The sequence below is a fragment of the Cebus imitator genome, unplaced genomic scaffold (genome assembly GCF_001604975.1).
Source record: "Cebus imitator isolate Cc_AM_T3 unplaced genomic scaffold, Cebus_imitator-1.0 Scaffold478, whole genome shotgun sequence".
Taxonomy (NCBI): Eukaryota; Metazoa; Chordata; class Mammalia; order Primates; family Cebidae; genus Cebus; species Cebus imitator.
The window spans coordinates 76288-89594 of NW_016107793.1; the positions used below are offsets into that span (position 1 = coordinate 76288).

General features: G+C 39.3%; 1 protein-coding gene across 7 annotated transcripts in view; it reads left to right on the plus strand.

Annotated features, from left to right (window-relative positions):
* SIMC1 (SUMO interacting motifs containing 1) overlaps positions 1–13307 on the plus strand; it is a 72338-nt gene that overhangs the window by 30039 nt on the left and 28992 nt on the right. For all 7 annotated transcript variants that reach the window (XM_017512773.1, XM_017512775.2, XM_037732895.1 and 4 more), the window contains one exon: positions 6959–7113. In XM_017512773.1, coding sequence (XP_017368262.1) covers positions 6959–7113 — 155 coding nt within the window. The remainder of the gene's footprint in view (positions 1–6958; positions 7114–13307) is intronic.

Here is a 13307-nt window from a genome sequence, read left to right on the forward strand (position 1 = left end):
AAAAAAAAAAAAAAAAAAAAAAAAAAAAAAAAAAAAGTTGAATGAACCGTCTGTAATAAACAAAGACAGCTGGTACAGAGTTGGTGCTACAGGAAAAAGGTCTTCCACATTCTGACCTTTAGGGCTCCTCAAGTTTAATTGCCAACTTTTTGTCTGCTCACCTAACGCAGTTGGCTAAAACAAATTACTTTCAACTTAGAATTCTGTACTTAGCCAAACTATCAGTTAAGTGTGAGGGTAGAATTAAGACATTTCCAGCTATGCAGGAATTTGAAAATATATCCCCACACCCTATTTCTTAGGAGATTACCTGAGGTAGTATTTCAAAGAAATGAAGAAGTAATCAAAAAAAGTGGGGAGGCATGGGATCCAGGGAACATCAGATTTAATCTAGGAGAGTATTGAAGAGAAGTCCCAAGATTACAATGAATACAAACCTAGGGAGCAATTAGTCCAGATTGGAGTGCAGTGACAGAAGGCTTTAAGTATCTGGGAGACATCAGCAAGATGGTAGACTAGGAAGCTCCAGGCCCTTGTTACTCAACGGAGACACTGAATTAACAATATATAAACCAGAATATCATTGTGAGAACTCTGTAGCTGAATTAAGGAGCTTCAGTGCCCAGGCCAATGCATAACTACGAATGTACTCTATCAAAAGGGCTAGGAAAGTTTGTAGCATTTTCCATGCCCACATCCCTCTCCCTTCCTGGCATAGCATGGTTCAACCAAGAGAAAACCTCCCATACCTTGGCTCCGCCTTTGGGCCAGAAACAAGAGTGGACCTTGCATGCAATGTACTGGCTTGTCTGGGGGCTGCCTGGCTTGTCCGCCCACCTCAACCTCCCAAAGTGCTGGGATTACAGGCATGAGCCGCCACACCTGGCCTGGAGTGGAAGGCCAAGGTGGGCGTATCACCTGAGGTCGGGAGTTCGAGACCAGTTCAGCCAACATGGTGAAACCCCATCTCTACTAAAAATACAAAAATTAGCCGGGTATGGTGGCACATGCCTGCAGTCTCAGCTACTTGGGAGGCTAAGGCACAAAATTGCTTGAACCCAGGAGGCAGAGGTTGCAGTGAGCCAAAATCATGCCACTGCACTTCAGCCTGGGTGACAGAGCAAGACTCCATCTCAAAAAATAAAATAAGTTATGGGTATATAGTATATAAAGACGTAACTTATAACACTGATAACATAAATTGGGATGGAGAAGTAAAGAAATAGAGGTTTTTGTGTGCAACTGAAGTTGTTAAACTAGATTGTTATAACTTTAAGGTATGTTATGTAATCTTAATGGTAACTTCAAGTAAGACCTCTTTAGAATATATCCAAAAGGAAATGAGAAAGAAATCAAAGCATGTCACTACAAAAAAATCAATGAAAAATGAAGAAAGGCAATAAGGAAGGAAAGGAGGCCTGAAAAGGCTATAAGACATATAGGAAATAATATGGCAACAGTAAGTTCTTCCCTGTCAGTAATTATTTTAAATGCAAATAGATTAAAGTCCCCAATTAAAAGATAGAGACTAACTGAGTGGACTAAAAACCAGCATCCAACTATATGCTATGTGCAAGAGTCTGACTTTATATTTTTTCAAATACCAAACTCTTATGGCCAGGTGTAATGGCTCATGCCTGTAATTCCAGCACTTTGGGAGACCAACATAGAGGATTGCTTGAGGAGAAGAGATCGAGACCAGTCTAGACAACATAGAAAGACTCTGTCTCTTAAAAAAATTCTTTTAATTAGTAGGCATGGTAGCACATCCCTGTTGTCCCAGGTAGTGTGGAGGTTGAGGTGGGAGGATCCCTGGAGCCCAGGAGTTTTAGGCTACAGTAGGCTATCATAGTGCCATTGTACTCCAGTTTGGTGACAGTAGGCTATCATAGTGCCACTGCACTCTAGTTGGGTAACAGAGTGAAAGAAAGAAAGGGAAAGGAAAGGAAGAAAGACTTGCTGAAAGTGAAAGGATGGGAAAAGATATTCCTCACAAATGGTAACCCAAAGAGAGCAAGAGTGGCTATAAGAATATAACACAAAAAGACTTTAAGTCAAAAACTGTTACAAGCGGCAAAGAAGGACATTATATAATAAAAGAGTCAATTCACCAAGAAGTATAACAATTACGAATATATATGTGCCAAACATCAGACCTCCTAAATATGTAAAACAAACATTGACAGAATTGAAAGAATAAATAACATAATAATAGTAGGAGATTCAATACCCCACTTTCAATAATGGATAAAATAACCAAACAAAAAATCAATAAGGAAACACAGGACTTGAACAATACTATAAGCCACTTAAACAAAGACACGTGCAAAACATTTCACCCAGCAGCAGCAGAACACACATTCTCCTGAAGCATACATGGAATTTTTTCCAGCTAAACCACAAAACAAGACTTACAAAATATAATAAACATTGACATTATACCAATTATCTTCCAATCACAATGGAATGAAACTAGAAATCAATAGCAGAATGAAATCTGGAAAACCCACAAATATGGGGCAACAAAACAACACACAACAGTGGTTCAGAGAAAAAAATCTCACGAGAAATTAAAGATACCTTGAGGCAAATTAAGTAGAGGTTTTTGTGTGCAATTGAAGTTGTTCAACTAAAATGACATAAATCTGGAGGTGAAAGTTTGTATGCTGAAAACTACAAAATGTTGTTGAAAGAAATGAGACACCAATAGATGGTAAGGCTTCCAATATTCATGGAGTGGAAGACTTAATATGGTTAAGATGTCAGTACTACCCAAAGTGATCTACAGGTTCAACAAAATTCTCATCAAAATCCCAACAGCTTTTTTTTTTTTTTTTTTTTGGAGAAATAGAAAAATCCATCCTAAAATTCATATTGAATTCTAAGGGATTTCAATGTGAATTTTATTTGGACACCAACTTTTAGTCTTTCAGAAATTGGTGTCTTTAGCCAGACGTCATGGTGGGCACCTGTAATCTCAGCTACTCAGGAGGCTAAGGGAGGAGAATTGCTTGAACCCAGGAGGCAGAGGTTGCAGTGAGCTGAGACCACACCACTGCACTCCAACCTGGGTGACAGAGTAAGACTCTTTCTTAAAAAAAAAAAAAAAAAAAGTTGGTATCTTGCAAAGGATACCAAATAGCCAAAGCAATCTTGAAATAAAAAGAACAAAGTTGGAGTTCTCACACTTCTTGACTGTAAAACATAAAGCTACAGTAATCAAAACAGTGTGGTACACACAAAAAGATAGACATATGGAATAAAGAGCCCAGAAATAAACCTTTGAGTATATGGTCAAGTGATCTTCATTAAGGTGCCAAGACTACTCAGTGGTGAAAAGACAGTCTCTTACAGTCTTTTAGTGTCATAGGAAAAAGTGGCTATCCATTTGCAAAAGAATGAAGTTGGACTCTTAACATATAAAAATTAACCCAAAATGCATTAAAGACCTGAACATAAGACTCAAATCTATAAAATTCATTGAAGAAAGCTTGGGGGAAGGCTTCATGACATTGGATTTGGCAATTGATTTTTCAAAATGACACCAAAAGAACAGGCAGCAAAAATAGACAAATAGTACTACATTGAACTTCAGAACTTCTATGCATCAACAGAGTGAGCAATAAAAATAGAAAATAGAAAAATAGAGTGAAAAGACAGCCGATGAGATGGGAGAAAATATTCGTAAATCATATATCTGATGAGGGTTAATATCCAGAATATGTAAAGAACTCTAGCAACTCAACAACAAATGAATAACCCAATTTAAAAATGGGCAGAGCACTTATGTAGACATGTCTCCAAAGATGATATACAAATGGGCAACAAACTCTGAAAAGATACTCTATAACTAGTCAGTAGAGGTATGCAAATCAAAATCACAATGCAGTGTCACCTCATACCCATTAGAATGGCCACTATTTTTTAAAAAACAAAAATAAGTGTGGGCAATGATTTGGAGAAATTAGAACCTTTGTGCACTCTTGGTGGGATTGTAAAGTGGTGCAACTGCCGTGGAAAACAGCATGAGGAAGTGTGAAATGGGTAGCTGTTCAATGGTTATAGAGTTTCAGTTTTGCAAGATGGAAAGTTGTGGGGATCTGTTATAGGACTGTGAATATACTTAACACTACTGAAATGTACATTTAAAAGTGTTTAAGATAGTAAATTTAATGCTAAGGTGGTTTTTTATCACAATTTTAAAACATTTTTTAAAGAAAAGAAAACAGACAATAACAAACATTGCCAAGAATGTGAAGAACAGTAAGTCTCATACATTGCTGGTCAGAATGTAAATAGTACCGGCACTTTGGAAAACGGTTTGACAGTTTCTTTAAAAGTTGAATACAAATTTATTATTCACCCTATCTATTCCAATTCTAGATATAACCCAACAAAAACGAAAACCCCTGTCAACCAAAGACTTACATGCGAATGTTCATAGTACTGTTAGGCATAATAGCCAAAATGTGAAAATAACCCAAATGTTCATCAGCTGGTGAATGGATGAACAAAATGAAATACTATTCAGTAATAAAAACCAGTGAGCTATTGATGCATACTATAATATGGGCAAACCTAAAAAAAATTAAGCTAAGTGAAAGAAACCTCACAGAAAATATTACATGTTATATAATTCTATTTATAAGAAATGTCCAGGAAAGGCAAATCTAGAGAGACAGGAAGCAGATGAGTGGTTGCCTTGGCCTGGTGATTGGAAAGGGAACTTAAGTGCCCATGAGGCCATCTTCTGGGGTGATGGAAATGTTCCAAAAAGTAGATAATGGTAATGTTTGCACAACTCAGTAGGTTTACTACAAATCATTTAATTGTACTTTTAAAATAGCTGAATTTTATGGTATGTTAATAAAGTTGTTTTATTTCATGTAGTTTTGAAACAGGGTCTCTTGCTGTGTCACCCAGGCTGGAGTGCAGTGGCATGATCATAACTCACTGCAGCCATGACCTTCTGAGCTCAAGTGATCCTCCTGCCTCAGCTTCTTAAGTAGCTAGGACTTGTATTTTTTTTATTTTTATTTTTGTAGAGATGGGGTCTTGCTATGTTTCCTGGGCTGGTCTTGAACTCCTGGCCTCAAATGATCCTCCCGCCTCAGCCTCCCAGAGTTCTGAGATTACAGGCATGAGTAACTATGTTCAGCCAACATGATTTTTAAAAATAAAAAAAGAGAATCATTTGGGGGGAAAAGGGTATTCTCAAGATTCGGCACTATTCTTGAGGAGTTGAAAGAGGTATATTATAATGAGAAATAGTTAAAAGGAGTGGAGAAAACAAAAAAACTTCACAAGAAAGGGATGATTTTCTTAGTATAAGGATTTACTAAAAATATTTAGTAAAAGTATTTAGTAAGTACTTTTAACATAATCCTGATACTGTAAACACTAGTTGTAATATTTAGAATCAATTTATATACAAAGCATAGGAGACAATTTTATTAGCTTTGGCAATGTAAAATGGAAGTAGAAGATAAAGGTTGAGAGATGAAAAGGGACAGGACCTCTGAAAATAGCAGGGCTGGCATAACATTCATATCTTCCAAAATGGGGAGTCAAGAGATATTGTCTATAGATGATGGAGATACATTTATTTTAGAAAGAGAAGAGGTGAGGGATTGGCTTAAGTAAGTTAAATTCTTATCTAGCATAACAGAAACCAATAGGTAATGGCTACAGTTGATAAATGAAGAAATCATAATAAAAGACTATTTCCTTAGAGATGTTTATGGTGACTTCCAGAAGAATGAGTTAAAAATTATTCTAGGATACTGGAGAAGACAAGTAGTGGTGGAGAGTGGTGTCAGTAGAAGACTTTATTTTTATCAAAAGTCTAGCACAAGTACTTGATTTTTTTTAAAAGCATTTGCATCAGGTATCAAGGATTAGAGAAAAATAAACACATTTGGAAGACAAAGATATTGTTACCTCCTCCCAAAAAATAAAGAAATGATATGTACTTAGAATGGTCACTTAGTTTCCTACTGACCTAATCATATCCTGGTCCCTTGGTTTATGTTCTGGGAAAATATACCTATTCCCTGGAGTTCGGAGGTTTCCACATAGTCCAGAAATAGTCTGGTGCCTTCAAGTTTGAAGCCTAAGCTCTCAGCACTTGTCTCCTAGTAAAGGGGAACCAACAAATTGTGCATGCCTGCCTACTGTGTGACAAGTACTTATGCTGTCTTTGGTAAGGTAAGAATTATCCCCATGTTAACTGCAAGGACACTAAGACGTAGAGGAGTTAATAAGGGACAGAGCTAGGTCTAAAACAAACAGCAACAAAAACTGAATGCCTCGTGCCTCCAAAGCCCATGCTCTTTAACTGTTTGTCAGGATCATTTCATGTGTAACAGGATACCCAACTCAGGCTTGGCCCAACCGTCAAGTTGAGCCAAGTCAATAGCCTTGGCTCAATCAGCACACGTGACTGGAAGTTCATCAGTAAAGTGGACATCATGGCAGTTTGATCTAGCAGCACAGCAGTCATTAAAGAACCAGTTTCTCTTTCTCTGTTTTGCCATCCATAGTTTTGGGGTTATCCTGAGGTTGATAGGTTCCGTGAGAGGGAGAGATTGACTTCCCATGGCTGTCTTTTAAATCAAATCTACAATCCTAGAGATTCCAGTAGATATCTGGTTGCAGCTTAGGCGTTAGAAAATTATGAGTATCAGCAGATGCCTAGATCTTTCAAATAAGTAATAATGAAAAAATTTTTAAATGGTTTCTGAAACCTTATAAGGTATGATTCTTTCAGCAGTCACCCTATTTGTCCTCTCTCATAATGACCCAGACTACCTGCCGTCTCCGGGAGCCTCTCTTTTAAGCACAGGCATACTTGCTGATGCATGGCCTTCTCTTGGACTTGCTATTTATAAGAGCCCGATATTGACTGTCATCCAGGAGACTGAGAAGAAACACTGACTTCTCATTCTTTTTCCTACAGGGACAAACTCTGCCTGGGCGAGTCCTTTTCCTGCGTTACGTAGTTCAGACCCTGGAAGATGACTTCCAGCAGACCTTGAGGAGGCAACGGCAGCACCTGCAGCAGTCCATTGCAAACATGGTGCTGTCCTGTGACAAGCAACCCCACAATGTCAGGTAAGCAGCCACCGGAGCCCTGGGATGAGAGGAGGTAAGGGATATAGGTGGGCAGCTGCTGAAGGCTAGAGAATATCAGCTGGAAGAGGTTTTCTAGTCAGTAGATAGTGTAATAGGGCTAATTATTAAAACTATAGATTGGCCGGGTGCAGTGGTTCACGCCTGTAATCCCAGGACCTTGGGAGGCCAGGTCGGGCGAATCACTCGCAGTCAGGAGTTTGAAACCAGCCTAGACAACATGGCAAAACCATGTCTCTACTAAAAATACAAAAATTAGCAGGGTGTATTGGCGCATGCCTGTAATTCCAGCTACTTGCGAGGCTGAAGTGGGAGAATCACTTGAACCCAGGAGGTGGAGGTTTTGCAGTGAGCTGAGAATATGCCATTGCACTCCAGCTTGGGTGACAGCAAGACTTTGTCTCAAAAAAAATTAATTAATTTTAAAAAATAAAACTATAGATAATCATAAAAGAAACCCCTCCTGATAATCATAAAAGAAACCAACAATGTAGCAGGTTCCACACAGCTTGAGTGATTTTTCTGTCAAGACCAACAGACTTCCTTTGGTCTATTTTGATATTGTCCAAACAGCGTTATGAGATCCAGGGGAAAACCCTAACTTACATAAAACTTTTTCATTTTTATTAATGTACATTTATTTCTATCCTCCTGATGAACCTCACTATAAATCTCATTTGTCACTATTAGTTTCTGAAAAGTAATATTCATAGCAATAGGTCCTGTGGCTGACAGTAAGGTACAATAGATAGTAAGCATATGTTCTTTTTTTGCAGAATCAGAGCTTCTGGAAGCATGGAACTACTATGCTTATACCAAGGGGGGAAAATATGGTCTTTAGGGTACGGATTTTAGGCTGGAATTTTCCTTTTGGAACTACAGACAGGCCTGACTCTTGAGGGTTAGACTTAGATTTCTTTTTGGCTTTACATTGATACAGAAGTAATACCCATTCAGTAGAAACCATGCCTCAAGTACCCAACAAACACTCTGTTTTTCATTTTCAGTATAGTACTCAATAAATTACATAAAATATTCAATACTTCATTATAAAATAGGCTTCTTGTTTGATGATTTTGCCCAAACTGTAAGCTGTCAGTGTCCTGATCACATTTAAGGTAGGCTGGACTAAGTGACAATGTTCAGTAGATTGAGTGCATTAAATGCCTTTTCAACTTATAATATTTTCAACTTATGATGGTGTCTTAGTCCCTTTGTGTTGCCATAAAGGAATGCCTGAGGGTGGGTGATTTATAAAGAAAAGAGGTTTATTTGGCTCTCAATTCTGCAAACTGTACAAGAAGCATGGCTCCAGCATCTGCTTCTGGTGAGGGCTTCAGGAAGCTTCCACTCATGGCACAAGGTGAAGGAGAGCTGGAGTATCACCTGGCAAGGGAGGAAGGAAGACAAGGGGCAGGGGGATCGTGCCAACCTCCTTCAAACAACCGGCTCTCAAGTGAACTAATAGAGTGAGAACTCACTCATTACCATTAGTACAGCATCAAGACTTTTATGAAGAATCTGCCTCCATGACCCAAACATCTTCTGCTAGGCCCCATCTCCAACACTAGGGATCACTTCAACATGAGATTTGGAGGGGACAAATATCCAAACTATATCAGATGGGTTTATCCAGATGTAACCCCATTGTAGGTTGAGGAGCATTTGAACATCCCTTGCTTTTTTGGAAATGGCTCTTACTAGAAGGGCGTACCAGCATCTCTCAGAGCAGCATTGAAGGCTGGGCTAAGCTACAATGTTCAGCAGATTGGATGCATTAAATGCCTTCCAGTCATATTTATGTTCCCATGTGTTCTTACACATTTGTTGAAAGTAGTATTCACAGGTCAACATGGTCATTGACTATGATAAATTCTCTAATAAAAAGGAGGACATTTTGTTATGTTTTGGGTATTGGTCAGCTTTCCCACCCCCTTAGTTTGCATGTCCATATTCATTTCCCTATATGTGGTATTTTATCTAAAGATTAAATGGTAATAATTTTAGGGGTACAAAATTAGTAAGTAGAAAATTGACAAAGAGCACAAAACAGTATAGTTGAATTTTAAAGTGAAAAGTTGGCCGGGTACTGTGGCTCACGCCTGTAATCTCAGCACTTTAGGGGGCCAGGGTGGGCAGATCACCTGAGCTCAGGAGTTCAAAACCAGCCTGGCCAACATGGTAAAACCTCATCTCTACTAAAACTACAAAAATTAACTGGGCATGGTGGCATGCGCCTGTAATCCAACTGCTTGGGATTGCTTGAACCTGGGAGACAGAGGTTGCAGTAAGCAGAGATCACACCATTGCACTCTAGCCTGGGTGACAGAGCAAGACTCTGTCTCAAAAGCAAATAAAAACTAAATTTTAAAAAGTGAAAAATAATTTACATAATGAGAACAATCCCATCTACCATTATGCTTTGCGAGCCTAGGCATTAGAGTGAGTGGGATACACGAGGCACTCTTCTCTTGGTTGCTTTCATTTTCACCTCTTGTGGTGTGAGTCTCTCACTGTACAGGGTGTGACTCTTGGGATTAAAGACAGGCATTTAAGGCCAGGCACAGTGGCTCATACCTGTAATCCCAGCACTTTGGGAGGCCGAGGTGGGTATCACTTGAGGACAGGAGTTCGACACCAGCCTAGCCAACATAGTGAAACCCCATCTCTACTAAAAAATACAAAAAAAAAAAAAATTTGCCAGGCATAGTGGCAGGCACCTGTAATCCCAACTACTTCAGAGGCTGAGGCAGGAGAATTGCTTAAACCCAGGAGATAGAGGTTGCAGTGAGCCGAGATTGCGCCATTGCACCACAGCCTGGGCAACAAGAGGGAAACTCCATCTCATAAATAAATAAAGGCATTTTAGGCCAGCCATGGTGGCTGAGGCCTGTAATCCCAGCACTTCGGGAGGCCAGGGTGGGCAGATCACATGGGACCAGAAGTTTGAGACCAGCCTGGCCTCAAAACCCCATCTCTCCTAAAAATACAAAAATAGCCAGGCATGGTGGTGTACTTCTATAATCCCAGCTACTCAGGAGGCTGAGGCATGAGAATCGTTTGAACCTAGTAGGCAGAGGTTACGGTGAGCTAGGACTGCACCACTGCACTCTAGCCTGGGCAACAGAGCAAGACTGTCTCAAAAACAAAACAATGACAGAAACAAAGATAGGCATTTTTGAGGGGTATTTGTGACCTCTGAATCTAAGCCAGGTCCTCTGTTTTGTGCTTACTCAATGAAAAAAAAAAAAATCATTTGTTTCAGTTGGCAGGAAAATGAGCTATCTTTGATTCATTAAGAAATGGATATTAGACTGAGGTGGTGATTACAAGGATGTATTCATATGTTTATCTAAATTCATCAAACAAAACTTTGGCCATTTATTGTATGTAAATTATACCTCAAAAAGGAATTTTTTAAAAGAGAGAGAGATGGTCAGTCAGACTCCATATAACCCCCCTTAAGGGATTTTCTTTTCTTTCTTTCATTTTGAACTATGCATACAAAGAGTAGACTAGTGTCTACAAGACTTCAGAAATATACTTGTCTCCAGGTCCCCTCACCTGCATTTCCCTTTCTCTTTAATTGGTTTTTTTATATTTACCTCTATATGGCAAAATAACATGCTTACAATGCTGCTTCTTGATTTTTTCAATGTTAGCCATTATCTGTTGACTTGCCATGTGAAAGATAAGGAGTTCACTCTTTTTCCTCCCCACATTCCCTGTCACACACATATTTCCCAGCCCCTATATCTTTAATATAATTATATTATAATTTTTTATATCAGTGTTCAATGTTTCTGTTGCTGTGACTTTTTATGCTAATCAGAATTTAGCTAAGTACTAAACCGTGATTGCTTTTCCTTTCATTCATGTCTTTTTGTTTTCCCTAAGGTTAATAATTGTCCTATTTTTAACTTTCTGGCTTTCCTTATACATATCAGGATTCAACCCCAAATTCTCTCCTAGTTGTGTTACCGGTGGAGGGTTTCCAGGTTCTTGGCATGTTGAGCAAAGAATTGGACAAAACATATAAACAAAGCAAGGAAAGAATGAAGCAACAAAAGCAGAGATCTATTGAAATTGAAAGCACACTCCACAGGATGGGAGTAGGCCCAAGCAAGTGACCCAAAAGCCTAGTTACAGAATTTTCTGGGGTTTAAATACCCTCTAGAGGTTTCCCATTGGTTACTTGGTGTACACCCTATGTAAATGAAGTAATAGCCCACGATCAGTTTGATTAGTTATGGGAGGGGACCAGTCAGAAGCTGAAGTGAAGTTACAAAGTTATACTCCCACATATGCAAGTGAAGACTTGGCCCATGACCAACCTGATTCTTGGCCCATGACCAACCTGATTGGTTGTAGGAGGGGACCAATCAGAAGTACTTTGAATTTTTCATCTGCCAGACAGAAAAGGCAGGGAGCGGGGTGGGTTGCAAAGGGAGTAGCGTCTAGTCCTTTTGTTGCTTGGGCATAGAAAAGTTGGGGTTTTCCTTTTGATTTAGTTCTAGAAATTCAACATGAATTGGCCTTGGGTTTCCTGCCTCCAGACCCTAGTCTCCTGCCTCAGTTGGTTTCGGTCTCCCCTCAAGATATTTATTCACACTGGGTTGTCTTACTAATTTCTTCTTCTCAAAAATCTGAGGTAGAACGTTTTTATCTCCTTCCTTCTGGATCAGTCGTCCTCTTTTCCAGTCTTCATTGTAAATTTGATCATCCCCTTTAATGCTTTTCAAGGTTGGATGACTTGTATATTTGTTCTTTCTCTTTCATGGCTCATACTTTCATTTAAGGAATCCATTCCTAGTAGCTTTCTAAGGTATATGGAAAGTAAAGTTTTTGAGATCTTGTTTGTCTGAAAATGTCATTTATTTTCTCACACATTGATTGATAATTAGGCTGAGGATAGGTCATTTGCTTAGAAATAACTTTCCTACAGAACATCAAAGGAAATCTTCCATTGTCTTCTAGCTTCCAGAATTGCTGTTAAGAAGTTATAAGTAGCCGGGTGTGGTGGCTCATGCCTGTAATCCCAACACTTGGGGAGGCCAAGGTGGGTGTATCGCTTTGAGCTCAGGTGTTCAAGACCAGTCTGGGCAACATGGTAAAACCCCATCCCTACCAAAACTACAAAAAATTAGCTGGGGGTAGTGGCACACACCTGTGGTCCCAGCTACCTAAGAAGGCTGAGATAGGAGGATCACTTGAGCCTGGGAGACAGAGGTTGCACTGAGCTGAGATCATGCTACTGCACTCTAACCTGGGTAACAGAGGAAGACCCTGTCTAGGGGAAAAAAAAAAGAAGTCATAAGCTACTTTGATTACTGATTCTTTGTATGTGCCCTGGTTTTTCCCTGTGGAAGTTTGTAAAGTTCTCTTTTTGCCAAATGTGCCTGTCCTAGGTTTATATTCATCCATTGTGTTGGGCATTCAGTGGGCCATTTCAGTCTGGAAAAATATCCTTTATTTCTAATAAATAGGGTTTTTCACTTTTGTTACTATCGTTCTAATTTCCAAGAGCTCTTTTATTTTTTCTCTGCATCTTCCTTATTAAAATTAATAAATAAGCCAGGCATGGTGCCATGTGCATGGAGTCTCCGCTATTGTAAAGGCTGAGGCAGAAGGATCACTTGAGCTCAGGAGTTCAAGACTATAGTGAGCTATGATGACACCAGATAGGCTGGGCACAGTGGCTTAGGCTTGTAATCCTAGCACTTTCAGGGGCCAGAGTGGAAAGATTGCTTGAGGCCAGGAGTTCAAGACCAGCCTGGGCAACATAGCAAGAGCCTGACTCTGCAAAAAAATAATACTATAAACTGTATTCTATTCTTATTTCCTTCTTTCCTGGATCCATATCATCTCATATCTTTGATTTTGCTGATCGGAATTTTCATTTTTGTTTATTCTCTGATTCTCTTCTACATAATATCTGTCTTTTCCACGTTGCTTTTTTGGAAGGAAGGAGGGGCTATTTAGGCCTCTATCTCTTATGTTAGAAGCTTTCGATAGATGTCTGGTAAACCTTGGTAGTCTATAGTATATCCATATTTAAAGGTGTGAGACTCAAAAGTTAATGGAAGCTCTGAAGACATGGGAGGACTTGTCATTTCTGCACTTCCCTATAAGTGGAACTGATTTCTCATTTCTAAGAAAATTTCTTGGCTGGGCGC